This window comes from Diospyros lotus, chromosome 4 (assembly GCF_014633365.1).
Source record: "Diospyros lotus cultivar Yz01 chromosome 4, ASM1463336v1, whole genome shotgun sequence".
Taxonomy (NCBI): domain Eukaryota; kingdom Viridiplantae; phylum Streptophyta; class Magnoliopsida; order Ericales; family Ebenaceae; genus Diospyros; species Diospyros lotus.
The window spans coordinates 37,547,713-37,574,094 of record NC_068341.1 but is presented as its reverse complement, the minus strand read 5'-3'; the positions used below and the strand labels follow the sequence as shown (position 1 = coordinate 37,574,094).

Genomic DNA, 26,382 nt, shown 5'->3' with positions numbered 1-26,382 from the left:
ATTTTTTTTTTTTTTTGTACAATAAAAGCTCAAGAGTTTTAAAAATGGAAGAATTCAATTTAATAAGTTTTTTATCACTCAATTCACTCCTCCTCTTGAGTAGTCATTTTGTGTCAAGTGACCAACAGTGTCATCAGAGACAAGGTGTTGATTATGAGGAAACATTTTTACCAATCGCTATGCTTAAATCCATTAGACTAATGTTAGCTATTGTTGCACACTAGGATTATAAAATCTAGCAAATGGATGTCAAAACCACATTCTTAATTGGTTATCTTGAGGAAGATATATTCATGGAACATCTACAAGACTTTAAATCCTTAGATAGTAGTAAAGTATGCAAGATTAAGAGATCCATTTATGGTTTTAAGTAGGTTTCACATTCTTGGAATATCTGATTTGATAATGGAACCAAAGAGTTTGGTTTCATTAGGAATTCAGATGAACCTTGTGTGTACAAGAAGGTTAGTAGAAGTGTGTGAGCATTCCTTATCTTGTAAATGGATGACATTTTGTTTGATGTTGGCATGTTGATGTCAATAAATTTTTGGTTTTCTAATAAATTCTCCACGAAAGATTTGAGAGATGTGACCTACATTTTGAGAATTTGCATCTATAAAGATAGAGCAATGAGATTGATAGGTTTATCCCAAAGCATATACATAGAGAAAATACTAAAAAAAATTAGTATAGAGAATTCCAAGAAGGGTTTTGTGCCCATTCGACATGGAATTCATCTCTCTAAAGAGATGTCTCCCAAAACTTCTAAAAAGAAAGAGAACATACAGAAGATTCCCTATGCTTCAGCAATTGAGAGTCTAATATACATTATGTTATGTACTAGGTCTGATATCACTTATGTAGTTAGTGTCACTACCAGATATCAAGTTTAATCTAAGTTCAAAATAGTGGATAGCCGTGAAACATATCTTGAAGTACTTGAGAAAGACTAAAGATATGGTATATGGAGGAGGTGAACTTCGTGTTGACGAATTCATATATTCAAACTACCAATTTCATATTGATGATAGAAAGTCTATATTAGGGTTTGGTTTTGTTTGCTGTGGCAGAATAGTCAACTAGAAGAGTTTCAAGTAGGAGATCACTGTAGATTTCACCACGAAAGTGGACTACGTTGTAACATATGATGCGATAAAAGAGGTTGTTTGGATCATGAAGTTCATTGCTAAATTGGAAGTGGTTTCATCCATTGAGTCATCGATACTCTTCTATTGCAACAAAAATTGGCTATTGCACAAGCCAAGTAGCCTGATCACGGTTCGGTTCAAATCGTGAACTAAATTGGAACCATTCTTCTAAAAATTGAACCGAAACAGTCTTTTCGATTTTGATTCAAAAATCAGAATTGGAACCAGAAACGAAGACTTACAGTTCTATTCCAATTCCTAAAAATAAGGAATCGAAACCATTTCAAACTGTTAAAAAATTTAAATAAATATAAAATATATAATACAACGCACAATAACCAGTACTTCTGAAATAATTTCAATTAAGGTAAGAGGGTTACAAATTCAAATGGTAAGTGAACTACATGGGGTTTAATTCTTTTAAACCCCAAAAAGATATGTAGGCAACTTGATTGATATATAAATTAAGTCCAAGCCCTTTTTCTTATTTTTTCTTCTTTTTATTAAATTGATTCAAACCGAAACCAAAACCATTGGAAATCGGAACTATCTATAGATGGTTCAATTTTGGTTCCACCAAAAGGTGGAATTGAAACCGTCGATTTAGGAATCGTGATCAAGCCTAAAGCGAAAGAACTCAAGTCTCACCAAAAGTCCAAATATATAGAGTAATGCTTCCATCTCATTCGAGAGATAGTGGCACATGGGGATGTGCAGTTGCAGAAGATAGCATCATTGGAAAATGTTGTGGACCCACTAACTAAAGCAATAACATAAGCACAGCTGGATTGCCATATTAAGAAAATGGGTATCAAATACCAAAAGACGATTCAATAGTAGCTTGTAAATTAGCATTAGTACAAGTGGGGGATTATTAGTATCGTATGCCGTAATGTTAGATTTAGATGACATCTAGTATGTAATAGGGATACTTATTTGATAATCTTGCAATCAATAAAATATATAGTCATATTTTCATCCATAGCTCTCCAATTGGATATTAATAAGTCATTAGATATCCTCATGGTTCTATTCTTAAGCTGTTAAAAAAATGTGACAAAAATCTATAACTCATGATTTCTTAAAGTTATTCCTAATCCAAAGATTTCTTATATGGGGACTATAATTAATCGATTATGGACTAAGACATGAGTTACTACCTTTTATTAGTATGAAATACTAATGATAAATAATGGTTAGTCACATATCATATTGCATGAGAAACAGATAGTAGACATATGGATAGGTGTTAGTTGAACATCTACTAAATGTGATGCTTGTAACAGATCATATAGTTGAGAGGATTAAAGATTTGTTACTGGCTTTCGATTTTGTATTTGGTTCTTAGATTGGAGACGACACGATTATCTTGTGCACTGGTGTCGAAGATTTTCTGTTGAGCATAACCATTCGGTTTAAGATATGAGAATGCTTTTTATATGGTATTTGTGTAATGGTGTATGGATGCAGTGATCGTTGATGGGATCATTTGATGAGATCAATGGAGCTGTAAAAGATGCCAAAGATCCTTTAAGCCTACAAGGAGGTCCAATCACAAGAGCAAAGGCAAAGAAAATGAGAGAGACACTCAACGGGCTAATTGAAGACATTCGAGCCAAACAAGGCTTTACTGATGCATCCACCAATTGGAAGACAACAAGTGGAAGTCAAGCCTATGTCCATTTAATCAGCATGCTAGCCCATTAGAAGATGGCATGTGGCAGCATTTAGAAGATGACACGTGGCACCCAAGATTATGTCTATGTGTAGCTGGCCAACAAAATAATTGTTTAATTTCTTAAATTACATTATGGAGGGTACCAGCCATTAAGGTAGTGGTGTGTTGCTGGTAGTTATTGAGCATTTGGGTAGTGGGTAGTTATTAGGTTAATGGGTAGTTATCTCAAGTTGGTAGTTATTTCATATTTGTTTTTCTATTTAAAGGGAATTGTAAACACTTCAAAAGGTTGGTTAATTTTCGTGATTATTGAAAGGAGAACTTTCTCACTTGGTTTTTCCAAGAACTCAAGACTTATCAAGATTGTTCCAATCTTGTGGCGTCCAATTTCCAAGGCTTATCGCTCCCAACTTCTTCTCTTATTCTGGAGTGTGGCGTCTATATCATTCTTTTTCTTATTTGTTTCGTTTACTTGAATCTGGTTTGGCTTTCTTGGGATGATGCTCAACTTGTTCGTGGGCTTTTAGATGCAACCAAAGGGATCTTCATAGGCTCGCATCAGTTTTGGTATCAGAGCCATGTTCTAAATCAGGTTCGAAACACATTAAAAAAAAAAAAAAAATTCAAGTTGTTGGAATCTATTAATTTCCAAATTCTGATTAGGTTGCATTCTTGCTATTTCCTTTGTTCTTGTTGTTTTCTTCTACCAGATACAAATTTCGTTTTTTGTGTTCTTCTTTTCCACCCTTTGATTTTTTGTTCTCGTTGGTTCTTGTTTTTCATCCTTTGACTTTATCCTTACTGTACTTCTTTTTCTCGTTCCTTGATTTGTGACTATACTTAAGTTCTTCCATTGGTATTAAATCCTTACTTCGTTACCTTTGATGCCTTGTGATCTGTTCATCTTGATTTTGTGAACTCTAATCACCTTCATTGTTACCGTTTGTGTGAATCAACTAAACCCACACACCTATAAAAGCATATCTCTGTTCATCTTGATTTCAAGAATCAAACTTCAGATAGTGGAATTTTCGTGCTTATAAAAAAAAAAAAAAAAAGAGTTTCAGTCAAGCACGTAAAAAAAAAAGAAAAAAAAAAAGAAAAAAAAAATACACAACAAATCAGTGGGTACATAGCATTTCAACACACAGACAAATCTGGTTGTTTTTCTGATGTTCTAAATTCATCAATTGTGATTAAATTCTGTGTTCAAAATTTATTCAATTCTGTGTTCCTTCTTCAATCTAACCTGGTTATACTCTTTGCAAATTGGGTTGCCATAGATTTCACTTTCTTGATTATAGTTGTTGAGTTCTTTCAAAAGCTAATTGAGAAAGTTGAGTGGTAAAAGGCAAGAGTGTGAGCTTATTAAAAGAAAAAGCCAATAAATAGTGATATACACGAGGGTTGAGTGAATCAAACAAATTGAGAGAAAACACGTGAGGGAGTGCTTGTGAGGTTATATTTGAATCTTTATGCAGGTTACTAACATGGACCCAAAAGACAAGGGAGTTCGAGAAGAGGGGAGTAGTGACAATTCATTTGTGATCCAAGCAATGCAACAACACTTTGAACGCTTCAATGTTATGTTTGGAGAATTGACTGACAGAATAGAAAGAATAGAAAAGCAAGAAGTTGGCCCAACTGATGTGAGAAGAAGACCAGCTTGTGAAAGTGCTAACTTGGGGAGACAAAGTCATCTTGATGGATATGAGGATGATGAAGAAGATGACCTAAACTTTGATGATCAATCTACTTTGCCTAGATTCGGCCACAGATTTGGAAGAAGAAATGTGAGGAGGCCGAGAACTCTAGACCGAGATGGAGATGATGAGCAAGAATTTGAGGATCAAGCCACAAACAGATTGGGCAATGAACGGGCTAACAGATTTGGTGGGAGGAATCCAGTAAGAAGGGATACCTATGATCGTGACTTGGGGAGCATTAAAATGAATATTCCTTCATTTCAAGGAAAGAATGATCCGGAAGCCTATTTGGAGTGGGAAAAGAAAGTGGAACTTGTGTTTGACTGTCATAACTACTCTGAAATCAAAAAGGTAAAACTTGCTGCTGTTGAATTTACTGATTATGCTATAATTTGGTGGGATCAAGTTGTTTTGAATAGGAGAAGAAACCGTGAACAGCCTGTGGACACTTGGGAACAAATGAAGTCAATCATGAGAAAGAGGTTTATCCAAGTCATTACTATCGAGACTTGTACCAGCGGCTACAAGGCCTCACTCAAGGTGCCCGAAGTGTGGAGGATTACCACAAGGAAATGGAGGTTGCCATGATTCGAGCCAATGTGGAGGAAGATAGGGAGGCAACCATGGCTAGGTTTTTACAAGGGCTAAATAGAGACATTGCCAATGTGGTAGAGCTACAACATTATGTTGAGCTAGAGGATATGTTACACATGGCCATGAAAGTTGAGAGGCAACTCAAAAGAAAAGGTGTTGTACGGGTGGGACAGATTTCGGGTTCATCCTCAACTTGGAAACCAAATTGGAGCAAAAGGGAGGAAAAGGCAGATCTTAAAACCAAATTCGAGCCTAAGTCTTACAAGGGCAAGGAAGTGGGTCCTAGCAAGGAGAAAGGTACTTTTGAGCCTCAATCTAATAGAAATCGGGATATAAAATGTTTTAAGTGTTTAGGCAAGGGACATATTGCATCTCAATGTCCAAACAAGAGGACAATGGTTTTAAGGAGCAATGGAGAGGTTGAAACTGAAAGTGAGACAGAGGCTGAATCTTTACCACTAATGGATGAGAGTGATGGAGAAGAGCATCCCGTGAATGGAGTTGTTTTGGTGACAAGGAGAGCTTTAAACTTGCAGGCAAGAGAAGAGAATGAGGTGCAACGTGACAACATTTTTCACACAAGGTGCCACATCAAAGAAAGAGTGTGTAGAATGATTATTGATGGAGGAAGCTGCACCAATGTAGCTAGCACGGAATTGGTGGAGAAGTTGAATTTACCAACTCAAACACATCCCCGACCATACAAGCTACAATGGCTGAATGATTGTGGTGAGATTAAGGTAAATAAACAAGTGCTAGTTTCATTTTCCATTGGAAGGTACTGTGACAAGGTTCTTTGTGATGTTGTGCCAATGCAAGCTGGTCATATCCTATTGGGGAGGCCATGGCAGTTTGATAGGCGGGTCAAGCATGATGGATACACTAACAAATACTCTTTTGTAATGAATGGGAAGTCTGTTACCCTTGTACCCTTGACACCCCAACAGATATATGAAGATCAGATGAGGGTTAAAAAAGAGAATGAAAAGAAAAGAGGGAGTGAGAACGAGAGAAATAAAAAAAAGGAAGAGCAAAAGAGTAAGGAAGAAGAGAGTGAATCTGAGGGGATTCAAAAGGAGAGAAATTCAGAGAGAAGAAAGAACAATGAGAGTAAAAAGGAAAGAAATTCAGAGAGTGGAAAGGGAAAAATAGAGAGAAAAAAAGGAAGTTTTTATGCAAAAGAGGGAGATGTGAGGAGTGCTTTTTATGCTAGGCAGCCTATGTTTGTACTCTTGTACAAAGAGGCTTGCTTAAATACTAATGAATTTGACCTTTCTTTGCCTATTATTGTTAAATCTCTTTTGCAGGAGTTTGATGACGTCTTTCCCAATGATATTCCAAGTGGTTTGCCACCTTTGAGGGGAATAGAGCATCAAATAGATTTCATCCCAGGAGCATCAATTCCTAACCGACCAGCTTACAGGAGCAATCCCGAGGAAACGAAGGAGCTCCAAAGGCAAGTTGAGGAACTTTTAGCAAAGGGATATGTAAGAGAGAGTATGAGTCCATGTGCGGTTCCGGTCTTACTTGTGCCTAAAAAGGATGGGACATGGAGGATGTGCGTGGATTGTCGAGCCATCAACCAAATCACTGTAAAGTATCGCCATCCCATTCCTAGATTAGATGACATGTTAGATGAATTGCATGGTTCATGTATCTTTTCTAAAATTGATTTAAAAAGTGGATATCACCAGATTAGAATGAGGGAAGGAGATGAATGGAAAACCGCTTTTAAGACAAAATATGGCTTATATGAGTGGTTAGTGATGCCCTTTGGGTTAACTAATGCCCCTAGTACATTCATGAGGTTGATGAACCATATTTTGCGTCCTTTTATAGGCAAGTTTGTAGTGGTTTACTTTGATGACATCCTAATCTATAGCAAGACCTTAGATGAGCATCTAGAGCATTTGCAAAATGTTCTAAGTGTTTTGCGAAAAGAGAAGTTATTTGCTAACCTCAAGAAGTGTTCCTTTTGCACAAATCAGATTGTGTTCTTAGGATATGTTGTAAGTGATAAAGGGGTTGAGGTAGATGGGGAGAAAGTTAAAGCAATCAAAGAATGGCCTACACCTAAATCTATCACCGAAGTGCGAAGTTTCCATGGCCTAGCAAGTTTCTATAGAAGATTTGTTAGGGATTTTAGTACTTTAGCCGCACCCTTGACTGAGGTTATTAAAAAGAGTGTGGGTTTTAAGTGGGGAAGTGAGCAAGAAAGAGCTTTTAATTTGATCAAAGAGAAATTAAGTTCTGCACCAATACTTGCCTTACCCAATTTTTCTAAAACCTTTGAGGTTGAGTGTGATGCTTCGGGTATTGGCATTGGAGCTGTCTTAATGCAGGATCGGCACCCCATTGCATTTTTCAGTGAGAAGCTAAATGGAGCAGCCCTTAACTACCCTACATATGATAAGGAGCTGTATGCCTTGGTTCGGACCTTGGAGACATGGCAGCACTATTTATGGCCGAAGGAGTTTGTCATACACACTGATCATGAATCCTTGAAGCACTTGAAAGGACAAGGGAAGCTGAACAAACGACATGCAAAATGGTTAGAATTCATTGAGACCTTTCCTTATGTGATCAAATATAAACAAGGAAAAGAAAATGTGGTTGCAGATGCATTATCTCGCAGGTATGTTCTTATTTCAACTTTGAATGCTAAATTGCTAGGATTTGAATTTATTAAAGACTTGTATCCTAGTGATCCAGATTTTGCTAATGTCTATGAGGCTTGTGAGAAAATGGCTTTTGGGAAATTTTATAGGCATGAGGGGTATTTATTTAGAGAGAACAGAATGTGTGTGCCTATAAGTTCTTTGAGAGAATTACTTGTGCGGGAGGCTCATGGGGGTGGCCTAATGGGACATTTTGGAGTGAGAAAAACATTAGATGTATTAACTGAGCATTTCTTTTGGCCACATATGCGACGGGATGTTGAGAGGGTTTGTGGAAAGTGTATCACTTGTAAACAAGCCAAATCAAGAGTTTCACCCCATGGTCTATATACTCCTTTACCTATTCCGAGCGAACCTTGGGTTGACCTTTCTATGGATTTTGTATTGGGTTTACCTAGGTCTAAGAGGGGAAAAGATTCTGTTTTTGTTGTTGTTGATAGGTTCTCCAAGATGGCACATTTCATTCCATGCCATAAATCAGATGATGCTAACAATATTGCAGATTTGTTCTTTAAAGAGATTGTTCGTTTGCATGGCATGCCAAAGACTATAGTCTCGGATCGAGATGCTAAATTCTTAAGCTACTTTTGGAAGACGCTGTGGGGTAAGTTGGGAACAAAACTTTTATTTTCTACTACTTGCCACCCACAAACGGATGGACAAACTGAAGTAGTGAATCGTACTTTGTCTACTCTATTGCGTGCCATCATTCAAAAGAATTTGACGAATTGGGAAGAATGCTTACCACATGTGGAATTTGCATATAATCGTAGTGTCCATTCTGCCACTAACCATTCCCCATTTGAGGTAGTTTATGGTTTTAATCCGCTAACTCCATTGGATTTATTACCTTTACCACTTGTTGAGTGTGTAAATTTAGATGGAAAGCAAAAGGCAGAAATGGTGAAACAACTGCACGAGAAAGTCCGACAGCAAATTCAAAAACGAACCGAGCAATATGTTACACAAGCCAACAAAGGTCGAAAGAAACTAGTTTTTGAACCAGGCGATTGGGTTTGGGTACATATGCGCAAGGAGAGATTCCCAACTCAAAGGCGTTCTAAGTTGCATCCTAGGGGTGATGGACCATTTCAAGTGATTACTAGGATTAATGACAATGCTTACAAGTTGGACCTACCTGGTGAGTATAATATTAGTGCTACCTTTAATGTTTCTGACTTAACTCCTTTTGATGTAGGTGATGATTCGTGGACGAATCCTCTTGAGGAGAGGGGGACAAACTGATGCGAGCCTATGAAGATCCCTTTGGTTGCATCTAAAAGCCCACGAACAAGTTGAGCATCATCCCAAGAAAGCCAAACCAGATTCAAGTAAACGAAACAAATAAGAAAAAGAATGATATAGACGCCACACTCCAGAATAAGAGAAGAAGTTGGGAGCGATAAGCCTTGGAAATTGGACGCCACAAGATTGGAACAATCTTGATAAGTCTTGAGTTCTTGGAAAAACCAAGTGAGAAAGTTCTCCTTTCAATAATCACGAAAATTAACCAACCTTTTGAAGTGTTTACAATTCCCTTTAAATAGAAAAACAAATATGAAATAACTACCAACTTGAGATAACTACCCATTAACCTAATAACTACCCACTACCCAAATGCTCAATAACTACCAGCAACACACCACTACCTTAATGGCTGGTACCCTCCATAATGTAATTTAAGAAATTAAACAATTATTTTGTTGGCCAGCTACACATAGACATAATCTTGGGTGCCACGTGTCATCTTCTAAATGCTGCCACATGCCATCTTCTAATGGGCTAGCATGCTGATTAAATGGACATAGGCTTGACTTCCACTTGTTGTCTTCCAATTGGTGGATGCATCAGTAAAGCCTTGTTTGGATCGAATGTCTTCAATTAGCCCGTTGAGTGTCTCTCTCATTTTCTTTGCCTTTGCTCTTGTGATTGGACCTCCTTGTAGGCTTAAAGGATCTTTGGCATCTTTTACAACTCCATTGATCTCATCATCATTGACCTTCAACATAAGGTGAACATCCTATATGATCTCAATTGGTTGTAGTTTGGAAAATCCCTAACCAAGGTGCACATGATCAAAAAAGAGTTTTCGATATCAGAAAGAGTTTTGATGTGTCATTTCGATCACACTATACTAAATCTTGGCATAGCTATCGAGTCTTGTGAGTTTAATTAATTCATGGCTCTCACTCGATTAGAATGTTAGTCAATTGGAGGATTATAGTGCACAGTAATTGAAAGCCTAAATAGGTTTACAAGAAGTATTGACTTCATTGCCATTATGTTTTTCTTGACATTATGTTAGAAGTCATTCAGAACCTTTTGGCGTGCTGTAAAGAAATTGAAAGTTTCTCATAGTAAATCGAAGTGTTTGATGGATGATGAAGAATTTAACATGTCCTAATGACCTAAAAGGTCACACACAAACTAAGCATAGCATTAGATTAGCAATGGTTTGTTGTAATGTGTTCTTAATCATCATTAAAGTTAATGATGATGTTCTGTTAAGAGTTAACAAGATAATCAACAAACTGCTAAGAATTAATAGGGAGAGACCATTAAGAGTTAATAAGCATGTCGTTAAGAGTTAATGGAAGGATTTGGTTTCATTAAAAGTTAATAGGAGGATTATTAAGAATTAATGGCGAGCCTTAATGCAATTTGTGAAAACTATGAATAAAAGGCATGAAACAGTCGATGGTGCTTCTTGAACGATTAACTGTTTAATTAAAACCGTCGATCGATTGTCTCAAACGGTCGACAGTTTCAAGGCGTGGGATTTGATTTCATGAGCCATTCTTCCATCATTTTCACCGACAGAGCATTAAATGCACTATTGGCTGTTTCATGTGTTTTATTCCAAATCTGTTGAGATGGTAATGAATGTCTTTAAGGGTGTGTTTGATAGCATTTAGGTAGAAAAGAAAGTGTTTTTCAACTTACATGGAAAACAAAAACCATCTCCCCCTAGATGGAATTTTCCATGAAAAAGAGCTAAAAACAAGCTTTAATGATTGTACCATGGAATTCAATTCTATGAAAAATGTAATGTGTCAAACACCCAAAATGAAATTCAATTCCCTGGATGAGACATTTTCCATGTATTTTTCATGCTATCAAACGCAGCCTTACGCAGCCTAAGGGTGCGTTTGATAGAGGTAAAAAATTCCAATTCCATGGAATTCCAATTCATTGATTTCAAGGAAAATCTTCACTTTTTGAACTAAAATGGAATTCGAATTCCATAGAATTGAAAAGGTGTTTGATAAAATTTCTTGAAATTTAGATAGAATTCGAATTTCACCCTCATTTTCCACCCCTATCAAACGCACACTAAGTGTATTTACGAAAACAAGAAAAGAGAGACAAAAGAGAGGGAAAGTCGATTTCTTCTTTACTCTTTTCTCCATTCTTCTTATTTTGTCTCTCTAAGAAAAGAAGCAGAAAGTTCTCAATACTCTCTATTCTTCTTGCTTTATTGCTACTTCTCTTCTCCTTGCTTCCTTCATCTTCCTGTTGGTCCCTTGGTCATGAGATGACTGGTTGCATCCAAAAAAGAACCAAATATAGCTTGGTGTCACCTTCGATCGAACTTGTCTAGCTTATGGGTTTGACAAAGGATTCCATTGCAGTCTAGGTGTGGACTAACTTGGTCTCCTATGGCTGTGAGGGTGGCGTGGTTGTCCAAAGGATAGGTACGAGAGCAAACGAGGCTTGGACGCGAGCTAGTTCATGGGAACTTGCGAGTGACTAGAAGAGTTCGGGTCTTGGCACATCAATGAGAAACCGACAACATCTCCAACATGCGTAAGGTAACAATTATCTTCATGTTTTGGTTAATGCTTTGTTTATGCCTATGCCTGGCTATACCAAGTCTTGCTAGGGTTTTTATTTCCTTTCCAGTGTGTGTATGTTTGTGTTTTTGAAAATATCTTGAAAACCATCTTCACCCCTTGCATTATACACAAGTGTTAGTGCATTCTCAGAGTCAAGGCTAGGAAGATTCTATCTCATTGCATCGCCATGTGTAAATCTTCCAGCTGTTTTCTTGTTCTTCTTTTCTAGTTTCTTCCTGTGAAGTTTTTGATTCACTGTCATGAAAAGTATCTAGTGACTATGTTATTTGCTACAAGATACAAGCAGGGCTGGCCTTGGGCCTAGGTTGTCTAGGCAGCCACTCAAGGCCCATGCCCATTTCAATTTTTAAATTTTAAATTAATTAAAAATAATAAATTTAAAAATTAAAGAGAGGTTAGGGGCCATGCCCATTTCGAGTCATTGTAAATTTTTAATTAATCTCAATCTTTCACCTTCCTTTTATCAATAATTAATCTCATGCGTATCACTATAAATTTTTAATTAATCTCATTCTCATGCTCTGCCAATGACACTCATCCCTTCACAATTATTCCTTGCATTTGTAATTAATCTCAATCTCCCCCTGTATGATTGTATGACAACTATTTTCATGCATTTACCAGTGATCGTGACTTCATCGTCTTTTTCAGTTCCTCTCCTTCTCAATTTCTTATCAATCCATTGTCATTGGCATCTATTATCAATCTGCGCAAGAGTAGGTCCTCAATTCAACCGATTTCACAACTATGCATTCTCTTCAACAATTTCATTTTCATTTTCATCATCCCGTTGTGTAACTTATCAAGTATATTTTTTAATTTTTTTATTAGTCCTTAAATTATCAATTAATTTTGTATATATGTTTCAATATTTGTGATCCATTTATTATTAGTGAATCTACACTAATGGATTGGCAATGGTATCTATTGAAAAATATATGTTGGAATAAATTAATTATAAATTTTTTAATTTAAAAATATTAAAAAAATAAATTTAAAGTGAAATATTATGAATTTTATATAATAAAAAAATCTATCCATATTAATTTTATTTTTAAATATAATTATAGAGGGTCTCATAAAAATTTTTTGCTTTAGACTTCTAAAATCTGAGGGCCGGCGCTGGATACAAGAAGGTTATATCAATAGCGAATCCGGAAAGAACTCAAAAAAATTAACTTGCTTTTACATCGTAGATAGGATTATGTGCAGAACTATGCTAATCGCCCCTTAATCAAGAGGAAAACCCGAGTTCTTCTTGAGGATCGCCATCAGGAGATCGTTCCAGACATCAATGGGGCCTGGCAAGCACCAGTGAACACAATCGTCGTAGCCCTTCATCCATTTGTTTCCCCAGTAAGATCCAGGGTGCCCATCAGGCCTCATTAGCATGGCTCTGGTTATATCCAGAGCTTCAAACCTCTTCCCTGTTCCCTTCCCTTTCCTCCTCGCCCTTTCGAGCTCTTCCACTTGGATGCTCCTCAGTTCCAACTCGAACCTGCCAAACTCGTTCCCCTCTTCAGCCCGGGGACTTGTCCGGTTGCAGCTTCCTCCGTTGTCCCACGTCCCATTCTCGAAATGGGCCGGTGAAAATGTCCTCAACAGAGTCGTCATCCCTAACCCGCACTCGCTGCACCTGTTTATGTGGCTGAGCGCTGCCCGGAATGACATTCTCAGCGCAAAGCTCAGGCCAAGGTCTGTGACACCCGGTTCGCTGCAGTACACACAACCGGTCATATTGCCACCTTCGTGCAGGTAAATCTTCCGGAAGAACCAGTGGGCATCGGAGATGATGGCGAAGTCTATGCCGGAAAGTTTTGCTGCCCAGTTATCATCAACTCTATCGAGCTGCAAGTCGAAAACGCCAGAACTGGAGTTGTTGATCAGTCTCTCCTTGCTCATCACCAAGAACTTGGACCATAAGATCATCAGAGTGAAGTTATGGCGAGTAAACTGCCATGTCCGGAACCGGTCGCCGGGGTCCTTGAAAATGTCCACCGGAACTTCTTCCTGCAAGAATATTGTTAGCAAAGCAAGTTAAGCTCACAAGACAGCTCAAGCATCTGGAGAGTACAGAATGAATCATCTTCTCTATGTCGATGAATTTGAGTGCAAGTTTCAGAAAATCAAATGAGAGTTTCGAAATCAACCATTCCAATACATAAAGAGTTGTCCCACACGATACAATCATTTTAATATATAAGAGTTTTTCATTTTATTTGCGTTGGCTAATATAAAAGTTACTCAACACTAGCAAGAGAAGGAAATCGTATATATATATATATATATATCATTAATTAATAAATGAGAATAAAATATTTTATAATTATATATAATTAAAGAATTTAGTCCAAATAATGAAACCTATTTTTCTATTATTGTGAATCAAAAACAAAAATTGAGTTATGCTATTTATACCGAAGAACTTTTACAGATTGATTTATATATAAGTAATTAAATGATTAAATTGCAGTTGTGATAACTGACTCAGAACCATCTCTCTCTCTTTCTTCTTTTGTCTCTCACGATTGACTCTTTCTCTCACTCTCACTCTCTCAAACATCATCGCCTCTTCCTCTCCTAACACCGTCGCCCTAGTCGTCGGACGATGTCCAACCCAACCAACGAATAACTTTGTTTGGCATGAATTAGTAGAAGAAAAATTCTTGAGAGCCAGACAGATTAACAAACAGGCTTACAGAATGAGGGCTAAAAGACTAAAATGTCATCGCTCACATTATATTCGCTCACATTGCATTGAAATTTTTTCAATGCAATGTAAGTGATGGCATTTTAGTCTTTTAACTTTCATTCTGTAATCTTGTCTATCAATTTGTCTCGTCCTATAAAAAAATTCCTAATAAAATATCTTTGATATGAAAAAAATTTGACAAAGTCACTTCAACAGGGTGGTTTTCCTTTATCAAACAACCAATATAGATGATTCATATAAAGTAAAAATTGCCAGCCTTAGGGTGAGAAATATACCTCTACAAGATGAATAAATTAGAAAGACCCATAACATATTCTGCAATCACAATGGTTGTTACATAAACTGTGACATTGGATACACACGCCCCCGCACACTTTTATGGAGGAATGGGATGGCTGTGGTTAAATTGATAAACGGAGATGAGTGATCTGGGTTTAGCATTTCAACATACTGAGAACTTTGATGCCTAATATTTAAACGCTTCAGGTTTTCAACTGGTTGAGTCCATGTAGTTTGTTTGCTTGAAAACTTACAAACCTCAAACTCTTCGCTTGTTATACATATTTTTCGCACCACTTTCTTATAGGTTAGACTCAGTTCAATAGGTCAGCCCGATCGCCTAAAACCCAATAGGCCCAAGCCGAGCTCGCCAAAGCAAACTCACGCATCGCTGAAACCCGAGTTCAGGTCGCAGATCCAAGCGAGCTCTCAGCGATATATACCCAACAAACTTCCATCGATCCCTCTAAGTCGCTGACCAACAGTTCAGTTAGCCGGTCAAACTGTTCAGCTCGCATAACAACATTATTGCTGAATAATCAGAGGCAGGGACCCACTCACTTTATCTAAAGTAAACCAGATCTCTTGTAATGAGAATCTCACTCCTGATTTTATGCAAATGATAAGGACGACTTGTCCCCCATTATATCATCATTATACTTTTATATTTTATGCAATTGTAAACACCCTTCACTATAAATAGGGGTCGAAATACCTTTGTAAGAAAACAACAAGAATGAGATACTATTACTCTGCTAGAATAGCCAGAGAACAGTCGTGGAATAGGCATCATTTTGGTCAAACCACGTAAAAATTTTCTTGTCTTTGCTTCCACTTTATTCTTTCTCTTTGCATTTTGGCTTATCTCTTTACTACGGGCCTACAAATCATGGTCAACTAAATCTGAACATCGACACCACTAATCTTTCATGCCTCCGTGGTCAGTTGGTTGGGTGGTCACCCATGGTTGATTGGTTGGGTGGTCACCCGTGGTCGATTGGTTTGGGTGGTCATTGGTAAAGAATGACATCTTTATCAATTGAGAAATAGGGGTTTGGTCGATGAGTTCTGTCTTATCTCTTTGTCTCCCTCTTTTCATTTAGATCCAATATATCGATAATTTATCGCAATAAATTACTCTAATATATATCAAATATCTTTAATTTCTCGCGATATATTACACCTATAAATTAATTTATAAAAAAAATTCTATACAAATAGCATAACTCATAGAAATTTAGAGCTATGATCAACATAAATTTATAATAATTTTATTAATTTTAAATAAAATTATTTTAAATATATATATATACCGCATATAAAAATTATTTCTCAGAATTGTCACTCTTTACAAGTTACAGCGTTTCCCACTCAACGTTTCCCCTACAAGACATTAGGGCCCATGGGCTGGCTCCCCGTCCGAGAAAGGAAAAATAAATCAAGTCCACTGATCCCAGAGTGCACGTGGCAGGAGCCCGGTTGCGAGTCAGGCGGGGTAGTGAAAGAGAAAATATGCTGAGCGGTTGACCACGCGGTAAACCCAATACGAGCCGATTATTTCAACCATCCATCATGAGGCATAGCCTTTCCAATGTGTGAAGGGAACAATTTGTGGGGGGCCCCCTAAAGTTGGCTGGTGTGATCAAAACAAAAAGTACAAAAAGGATTTTGTTTTAATGATTTCTCATTTTCCTTACATTATGATAAATGACAATACATCAACCATTAATCCCTAATAAATATGGAATTAAGTCAATCAAATCATGTTTTGATTGGAATAATATTTATTAATTAAAATATAAATATATAAATTATTTTATATTTTTATTATTTTAATATATTTATTAAATTTATTTAATAATTCTTTAAAAAAACTACGTGACTTTTTTTTTAATATTTTTTAAATATATTTATCTTTTTTTTTTCTTCAAATAATTATATCTTAGATCTTATAGGTAAGAAAAAAATAACGTCTATGTCATCTAATATATTTTAAAAAAAATTAAAATACTTCATAATCTTATCTTGATCATTTTATATATTAATTTAAAAAATATTTCAATCTTATCTTGATTTATAAAAATTTATCTTACTTATTAAAATGATTATGAAAAATGTTAAAAGCCACTTTGATCTAATAATATGTATTTTTTAACATATTTAATATAACATAATGATTTGTTTTTTGTTTGATATAAAAAGGGAGGAAAGGTTGCTCAAAGCATCATTCCTTCCTTGGCCTAATGCTCATCCCATCATCCCAATGAACCAACAAAGAGCTTTTCAATGAACTTCCAAGTTATGGCTGGTTACAAGCAAAGCATATTATATATGAATGAATGAATGAAATTTGCAATTCAAACATGAAATTTTGTTATTTTAGGTGATGTTTAATATTAATAATCAAAAAAATTATTGATCATTATTTATTACATGACAAATAATCATTAGTTACTAAATAATTATTGATAATTTTTTAACGATTAGTATTATGAATAAGACAAAATATTAAACTTTTGTATTTAAATAACATCTTCGTATTAACGTAGCATTTGTTAAACTTAATAAGATAAAATTATATCAAGATAGATTATCAGTAAAATCTAAGATAACTTATCTAAAAGAGGTAGAAATGAATTTATTTAAAAATTTTAAAATAAGATGTCACATAATTTTTTTTAGATAAATCTAATAAATATAATAAAAAATATTTTTATTCAAAATATTTTTTTTATCTTACGTTTTTTAGTTTATATTTCAATTAATAAACACTGCCTATTTATGAGGAGAGAGAGAGAGAAAAGAGCGCAATTCTTGTGTGCTCAATTATGTCTTCTTCCATGTCTGTACTAAAGGTTCACTCCTCTTCACAAGTTGTGTCTAGCAACCTTTGGGAAACTGTAACTGATAATAAATTTTGTAATAACTCCTCTCTATTAGAACATTAAAGTTGAAGATTTTGTATGGTGACTGGGCAAGAATTGATAAAAAAAACTGTTGAAAATTCAATCCTAATGGTTATTTAAGTATGAATTCAAGATGATTTCAGCCTAATTGTAATATTAAACAAGAAGTTAATTAAAAGTTGAGAAGAAGAAAGAGAGATGGTATGGTAGGTCACCTGGGAGAGAAGACAGAGCAGGGATTCCATGTGGTTCCTGGCAAGTGAGTCCCCAATGAATGCCATTTTCTTGTCCCTAACAGTTTCCAGGAAAATCCCGGGATCAAACCTGGGGAGCTCGCACTGGTCCGGCGCCCACTTCCAGCTCACGAAATCCGCATCCCTCCTCCCGTTCTTGAAGCAGTTCTTGGATTCCGGAATGGTGGAACAGCTCCAGTTGGAGTAGAGGGAGCCATTGATGTCTGGGACCCAGCGGCCCTTGAACAGGTCGCAGCTCTTGTATTGTTCATCGTCTGCATGGAAGGAAAGTACAACTTAAATTTTCTCGGGAAAATTAAAGAGGATGTGTTTGTGTTGGCGGGCGGAAGTGAATGAATTAGGCAGTATTACCGTGTGGGAGGTGCAGGGAGCTGAAACCCAGTTGGTGATGAGGATGAGGAGGGGTGTTGGTGAAAGGGTTTGCAGAGTAGTAGAGGATGAAGAAGCCTAGCATGGAGGTTAGAATCAGGGAGAGGCAGAAGAAAGGAGAGACTTTGGGCATGTTCATGATGGTGGGGAGCCATATTCTGTCTCTTCTGATAAAATGGAGAGTGTCGTCGTCAGAGAAGGAATTAGATGACTTCATGGACAGACAGACAGAGTGAATTTGATAATCGAGAATGAATGATGAGAAAGATGAAGCATCTTGCTATGTATATAGATATGATGGATGATGGCCGCGCCGTGAGATTTCTTTGATTAGGAAAGTGAAAGCAGCGGAAATGGCTTTGAGATTTGCCGTGAGATTTCTGGCTGCCTTTTGTTAAAGGGTGCTACTGTTACTAGCCTACTAGATACAAAAGTAGAAACGCGTACGCCGATGATATTTTTTACTGATAAAAATTATTCTTTTTATTATAATCTCTTCTTCTTATTTTTTTTTCTTCTAAAAAATTCTATTTACAATATTTTTTTTCTCTTCATACCACCTTCTACTGTTGCATAATTATTTTTCAAAAATACCCTTATACACAGTTGTCTCACCTGCATCGTCCATCATCACCGGCCATCGTCGCACTCGACCATCATCGTCGACAGCCAAGCTCCCACTGGCGGCCGCCATCAGCTCCCACCCCCACCCACTTCCCCATCCCTTCTCTCTCTCTCTCCTATTGGCGTTGCTCCCACCGAACCCACTTTCCCCTTATCTCTTTCTCTCTTGTCGGCATTTCTCCTAGCACCCCCAAACCCCAAGGTTTAGGTGTAATGATGGCGGCGACAAGAAATGACAGAAAAAGAGAGATATGAGGGAAATGGGTTTGGTAAGAGCAACGTCAACAAAAGAAAGAAAGAAAGAAAAAGAAAAAAGTAAGTGCGATGATGGATCAATGATGAGATTTGATGGTGGTCGCGTTCGTCATAGTTGTCGGTGAGAATTTGAGCCATCGGCAATAATGGGTAAAAATAATTTTTTCTCAAAATATGGTATAAAGAGAAAAAAGATGGTGATATATAGAATTTTTCTTTTTTTTTAAAAAAAAAATCATACTCTTTCACTAATTTTTTTATATAAGAAACATAAATAAAATTTTATAAACGACCGGTCATAAATAGTTAAGCGGCAGCGGCTATGGGAGCAGCAGCAGGGGGAGGAGGAAGTGGGAAAGGTAACTGATAACGTGGGCGGTGTGTGGACTTGGGAACAGCAGAAAGTGGAGGTTTCTTTGGCTGATATCTCGCCGGATTCAGCTCCTCACTCGGCTTTCCTCCTTCTCACTCTTTCCCATTTCCATATCAATATATTCAAAACCAAAGCAATAATCAATCGTGCTTTCCACATTTTAGTCAAATTTATTTCTATATAATATCACTTGGAATACTCTCTTACTTAGGCTTGCTGCTTTGGGACTTGGGAGGAGAGAGACTCTGAATTTTTTTTTTTTTTTTTTCATTTTGAAATGTAAATTAATTATATTGGAAAGTAATTTATAAGTAAATGCGAAGGAATTATAAGATAATAAAAATAAAATAATTAATTCACCATCCTAAATAAAAACAACATTTTAACTTTACAAGGTATCCGAAAAATTGTGAATTTAAATACAATACCAAAAGAATAAAACTTATAATCTTGAGTTATACTAGAGGGTCAGACAACCTCACAGAGAGCCTTACAGAATAGAATTGTAAAGACAAAAATACCCTCTACTGCACAACCAAGCCCTCGCCTCTCTCTTCTCTCTTTTCTCCCTCCCATGGCTGTGCGCAAAGCCCTCGCTCCTTTCTTTCTGTCTTTTCTGGGCAATTGTCGACCGCCGCGCCCCACCTCGCCTCGCATCGTTGCCTTGCCGATCGTCGCTGGTTGCAGCGACTGTCGGTGGTCGTCCGAAGAAGACAGAGAAGAGGGAAGCGAGGGCTCTGCAAAACAGTCATGAGAGAAAGGAGAGAGGTGAAGGTGGGTGAGGGCATTTGGGTCTTTTTGACCCCTTTCAGTAAGTTCGTCGAGCTTTCTAGCATTTTCCTATAATCTTTATATGTTATGTACAAATAATAATATTTAAAAAGAGCAACAGTAGCAGCTACCCAAAAAAAAAAAAAAATTAACATTAACGTTTTATTTATCACCCAAATAATGCTAAATTTTAGCCCAAAATATATTAGAAACAGAAAGTAAATAAAATAATTTAAAATAAAAAATATAAATTTCACCTGTTTTCGATTTGTTAGGTCAAAAATGGTTATCTTGTAATATATTTTAAAAACAAATTATATAGACCCAACATACTGATGGATTGCTATGGTATCTTTTAAATTATATATATGATGGGATGCCACATATAAAAATCAAGATTCAAAATTATAATATGTAAAAATTGGAGGGTGTAATATAAGTAAAAAAGAGAGAGGACTACGTCTCTGTCTCCTCTTCTTCTCCTGTCACTTTCTCTTTTCTTTAGTCTAACAGTCTCGTCTCTCTCCTTCCACCAATTGATTGTCGCTAAAGACGTTAGTGATTGGAATTTCTTTGATTTAAGATAATTACTTAAAAAAAAATATTTTAATTTTTTAATCGAGAGAGATCCAACCGTTAGATCATTTTAGTTTTTGAATAAATGAGTCACAAGACAAGACAATTCATTTTCACATGATCAATTTCAATAATCAGAATTTGTCATAAATGGTGACCGACGATACCTTTTCACATGTCATTTTATACTCAGCTCGGGTGGATCAGGTGACCCGCCATCTTGTAAAACTAAAAAGGGATTTTCTCATATAATATAATTTAAAAAATACAATATAATTCAAATAAGTTGGAGATAAGAGGATGTTTCAAGTAGTCTGGAATTGTCCAAAACACTAGAAGAAAAGAAAAGAAAAGAAAAACCTACACCGTCTCATAAAAGTGGCCACTGGTCACTGAAGAAGTTCAAGTATCGCTTTTTTCGGCCCAGGCCCAGGCCCAGCTTAGCAACAATTTTTGCATACTGTAACATGTAAAATTGTAATTTTTTTTATTTATCCGGGTGTTCGAGTTTTACTTGATTAATTCTCAAGGATGAGTGATCTTTTCCCTGATGCACCTATCAGATAAATTCAAATATAAACATAGTTTATATATACTCAAAGTTAAACATTTCGTATAATCTATGCAAAATTTGTCTTTCAATCTTATTACTATCTTTTAACAATAATTTTATTTTTTAAGTTGTCGTATTGATTCAAATCTCAATATTCTATATAAAACTCAAAATGCTTACCATTACACCATATCCGAAGTTATAAAATTGTAAATATTAATTTATCAGAATTTATAAATAATATATAATTGTGTGTATTTGGTCTTCATCCAAATATACTTAAATCTTAAATTCAATCAAGTATTTTAATTTTTCAGTTTAAACCAAAATTTAAACATCCCCCCGCTTTTAAGAATGAGTTATAGATTTCGAATTCATTCATTCCAAACAGGGTGTTACCCTATCCCCAGGGCTGATTCTGCCTTTGCCGGGCTGTATGTCTGTGCAACGATGCTATCCTTTGCTACTCCAACTTTCCGATTGAGGCGAATGCCCCCAATTCCAGCTGTCGCCGCCCCAGCTTCTTCACCGCCCACTTGTAGTTGCAGCAAAAATTCCTTTCGGTCGATCGGCGTTCGTCCAGAAACATCAATTTTCAGAGTGTATTTTGCCGATGAGAGCTCAAAACTATGGCGCATCTCCGCTTTGGGGAGAACTCCAGCATTTTGGGAAGATCCCGACGACGGCAGTGGCAGCGACTACGACGAAGAAGACGACGACATTGAAGACGAAGAAAGTAACTTGGATTTCGAGAGCGACTGGGAAGGAGAAGAAGAATTAGTTGCTTCAGCTCGGGCTCCTTCTTATATTGCTAATAAGCCCTCAGTAGAAGACAAGTACGAGGAGGACCTTCTGGAAGGTTTGTACTGCTTTTCTCTCTGTTCTTATGTTCAACTGCTAGCCCGTCATGTGACTTTCCAGTTTTCTGTTTTTGTTTGTTCTCTTTTTTTTTTTTCTCCCTATAGAACTGCCTGTATTAAGATAGTTCGATTCCAGAAATTCTAGATTCTCTACAATTTCCTACGATGAATGAATTTATAATTCTACTCAGTTGATGGAATGTCTTCAATCGATGGGTTTCATAAGATGGTGAGGAGATTGACGAGGAAGTTACTCATAGAATTAAGTTAGGATGATTAAAATGGAAAAGTGTGTCTTGTGTATTATGGGATAGTAAGATTCTGTTGAAGTTCAAAAGAAAATTTTATAAGACAGTTATAAATTAGTTTGTTGCATGGTACCAAATGTTGGGCAGTAAAGGACCAGCACATGCAAAATATTAATGTAACAGATATGAAGATTTACAATGGATCTGCTGGCATACAAAAAAAATAAAATAAAACTAGAAATGATGTTATTGCAATAAAATTGGGGTGGCTCCTATTAAAAGTAATGTATGTGAGACATAATTAAGATGGTTTGGTTATGTGAGAAGGAAACTAATCAAGGCTCATGTGAGGATGATGGATGGAATGGAACAAATCTTTAGAAAAAGAGGTAGAGGAAGACTAGAGAAACTGGAGAGAGACTCTTAGGTATGATATGCATAATACAAGTCTTACAGAAGATAAGGTCGTTAGATGAAAATGATTGGTATGCCAACCCGCCTTATGAACTTTATCTTGGTACTGGCACATATCTACCTTTTCTGGCATTTTTATCATTGCCATGCTGATATTAGAACTCCACTTGGCCAGCTTAGGCCAAAAATTCAGTCTGGCTACAAGTTTCCTGTTGCACCGTTTTCAGCAAAAGCATAAGCTAATTTTGGTCTCTCCCATCTTTTAGTACTGCTGTTGCTGTGGACAGTGCCAACCTTACCAAACTGCTACATTTTCTGGTCTTTGTTGTAGATAGTTAAATTATCCTGATCAAGTCTTACCATTTTGCTATATCTCGTGGGCTCATTCGCTCACTGTCCTGTTGCTTTTAGTTTTGCCACATATCGTATTAGGTCAATCCTTGCTATATCAATGCCTCAATCTGATGATTGTGTTGCTTTACAATGGAAACAAGAGCATATTCCTCATCATGCCATGCAAAGTGTAGTTAAAAAGATGGATTTTGATATGATTATTATACTAGTGGAATTTGCCATGGTTTAAGTTAATCATTTTTTTTTTCGTCACCGTTTACATTTTCCTAAGTTCCTTGCCCTGCGGCCCTAGAAATCAACGCAAATTTTGGTCTCTCCTGTTATGGTGCAAACCAAAAAGTTTGGTTTAGCTCATCATCTCTTAGGTAAAGGTCGGTCAAACAACTGGTTTAATATTGTCAAATTTTTGCAGAGGTTGAACAGCTTTTGGGACCAGAAGAAAGAGCTATTTTGCAACAGAATGCAGCTCCAAATATCAGTAAAATATCAACAGTAAGTGTCAAAATATGGGTCGTCTGTTAGCATATAAAATTGTTTTCCTGTTTTAATCTCTTTTCTGAATGAGCAGGCAACAACCTTTTTCTCGTAACACTTAGTTATTGGTCACAATTGTCAACTAGAAAGTACATTCTCCACAACCATTTCCTGCCTCGCATTGTTCCTGAAAAAATGAAAATGAAATAGGCAAAATGTTGGTGGTTGGGGGACTAATTTCATCCAATTAACTCTTGTGACCCTTTTGTCTCAGGCAAAATGGAGCCTTCTTCATTCTCTTGCACTTGCTGGGCAGATAAGGTACATGGACATGCTACTTGCAAATGGGCTTGACATTAATCTTGTTGACAAGGTAAGATCCGCCTTTTCATTCTGTGATTTCAATCCTCAAATCGAGGAGGTTTTCTTCAAAGTGGAGCAAGCAATTAGTCAATTTGGTGAAGCAGGATGGTCTGTCTGCTCTGCATACTGCAATTATTGGTAAAAAGGAGGCTATGATCAGTCATCTATTGAGAAAAGGTGCAAGACCTAACATTAGGGATCGGGTGAGGGTTACTATTTTCTTTTTGATTTTTTTGGTACATTTTTATTAACCTTTTGAGTGTTATTCTGTAACTTCAAAAAAGCTATCTTGTTGATCTTTTTGTAGTCTTAACAGGATGGTGCTTCCCCTCTTCATTATGCAGTTCAAGTTGGAGCCAGGCAAACTGTGAAGTTATTAATCAAATACAATGTTGACTTGAATGCCACTGATAACGTGAGTTTATGCTAGATAGCCTGTATATTTCCTTTCGCGCGCCTCCCCCCCCCCTGCGGTGGTCAAATGTAGTTTTATTTAGAAGATTTTTCTTGCAGGAAGGATGGACACCATTGCATATTGCTGTTCAAAGTAGAAATAGAGACATAGCAAAAGTTTTGCTTGTCAATGGAGCGGACAAGAACAGAAGAAATAAGGTATGTTAAATATTGTACATTTCAGATAAGTTGATTGGAGATCTAGAATTCATATAACTGAATCCACCTAGTGGGATCAAGACTTTTAATTGTTGTTGTTGTTGTAAGTATTATATATTTCACTTTACAACTCACTGACCTTCAACTTGTGAACTAATTTTTCCCGCACTAACTCCTGGTTGCGAATTGCGATGTGTTGAAGGCGTCAATGGCCGCACATTTGTTAGTTGTGGTTCATATTTGATTTATAGTTTTCAAGTAACTGCCTTTACCAGAATCTCTCCTTGATTGTCGAGTTTCAGGAAGGGAAGACGCCCCTTGATCTGGCCTTGTGTTATGGCAAAGACTTTAAATCTTATGACCTCGCCAAATTGCTGAAGATTGTACCAGCTAACAGAGAATTGTGAATGTATTCCTACACTCTACTTTGGGAAAACAAATAAGAATTGGCTGTTAATGCTGGTGAAATGGTCCATTAAAGTTCTCCCAGGCGACGAGAGACAGACACTTAGAGATCGTTTGGCTCATCAAGAATGATCTACCTAGGTTACCTATGACATGCTAAATTTCACTGATCCTGAGGTGCAACCGGTGAAAAGAAGAGAATCATGAGAAATTGGGGGAAGGGGGGAGGAGGTGTTGAATTTGATGCTTGTGTTGCAGCTCATGACAAGTTAACTTCTTGTGGCTGCAGGTTGCAGAATCTTGAAGAGTTAGTTATCAGCTGGTTTTTTTAACAGTATAATGTGCTGTGTTTGATGTATTTGATCCAATTTTATGAAGGCTGACTGACTCTTCCTAATTGTATTGGGGCCTGAATCCCTTTAATTCCTCTTGCTTGGATGATTTTGGATGTTTTAGCAGCTATCTATCAAGCTTAAAAATCCTCAGTTGCCAAAAATATCAGGTTAAAGAAGTATGATAATTAAAAATGAGATTTTTTATATCATTCGTTTTGAGGACCAAAGTAGAAAAAAATCTATAAAAATCTTATGCTAATCACGGATACATACATAATATATATATATATACGTGTGTGTGTGTGTGTGTATTTTTTTCCAATTGGAAGAAGATCTAAACTATTACTGGTTTGTGATATTTCTTTACAAATTAATAATTAATTTAAGGTTTTATACATTTGAGCCTTTTGAACTAGTAAAAAATATAGTATTTCGTATTTTATTTTATTCATGTTTATTGTTTATCTTTAAATTAATATTTTAATTTTTTTTAGTCCAAAAGTCAATAATTGTGAAACGCAAGAAATCACACTACATTCAAAATGCGAAAAAGTGTCATGTCAAACATTTTTAATGTGATTTAGCGGGCACTGTAAAAAAATTTAAAATTAACATCCAAAAATTAAAATTAACACCAAAAAAAATTCAAAGAACATGCATATCTTTCTCTATCTCTTTAACTTAATATAAATAGAAAACCCAAAACAAAAATTTCTCCATCTCAAATCTATGAAAAACCCAAAATCTAATTTTCTTCGATTGTTAATAATGCAGATGACATGCATGGAGTTTTTGCTCTTCTTTTTTGTGTTTAACATGCATATGTGTGTTTGATTGTTTTTTAATTTGTGTTATAAGCATACATTGTTTGGATTTTGTTTGTTATGATCTTAACTTAGTGTGTATTGGGTTCTGAGTTAGTTTTTTTTTATCTTTACTTTATTTATTATTTTTGACTAGAATGAGTGAGGTGATTTTCTATA

At 36.3% G+C, this 26,382-nt stretch overlaps 2 protein-coding genes and 1 pseudogene across 2 annotated transcripts; 2 read left to right on the top strand and 1 right to left on the bottom strand.

Annotated features, from left to right (window-relative positions):
- Positions 1 to 4,316: 4,316 nt before the first annotated feature.
- LOC127799824 (uncharacterized) lies at positions 4,317 to 9,049 on the top strand (annotated as a pseudogene).
- A 3,647-nt stretch (positions 9,050 to 12,696) lies between these two features.
- On the bottom strand, positions 12,697 to 18,565 carry LOC127799077 (xyloglucan O-acetyltransferase 4-like). The gene is made up of 3 exons (XM_052332796.1): positions 18,165 to 18,565; positions 17,775 to 18,067; positions 12,697 to 13,671 (listed from the first exon to the last, which is right to left on the bottom strand). Exons 1-3 carry the CDS (start codon positions 18,397 to 18,399, stop codon positions 12,892 to 12,894), a joined length of 1,308 nt encoding a protein of 435 aa, XP_052188756.1. The 5' UTR covers positions 18,400 to 18,565; the 3' UTR covers positions 12,697 to 12,891.
- Positions 18,566 to 21,706: 3,141 nt separating this feature from the next.
- Positions 21,707 to 25,526, top strand: LOC127799076 (ankyrin repeat domain-containing protein EMB506, chloroplastic). The gene is made up of 7 exons (XM_052332795.1): positions 21,707 to 22,193; positions 23,623 to 23,702; positions 23,959 to 24,057; positions 24,152 to 24,250; positions 24,364 to 24,462; positions 24,561 to 24,659; positions 24,962 to 25,526. Exons 1-7 carry the CDS (start codon positions 21,785 to 21,787, stop codon positions 25,064 to 25,066), a joined length of 990 nt encoding a protein of 329 aa, XP_052188755.1. The 5' UTR covers positions 21,707 to 21,784; the 3' UTR covers positions 25,067 to 25,526.
- The last annotated feature ends 856 nt before the right edge of the window (positions 25,527 to 26,382 follow it).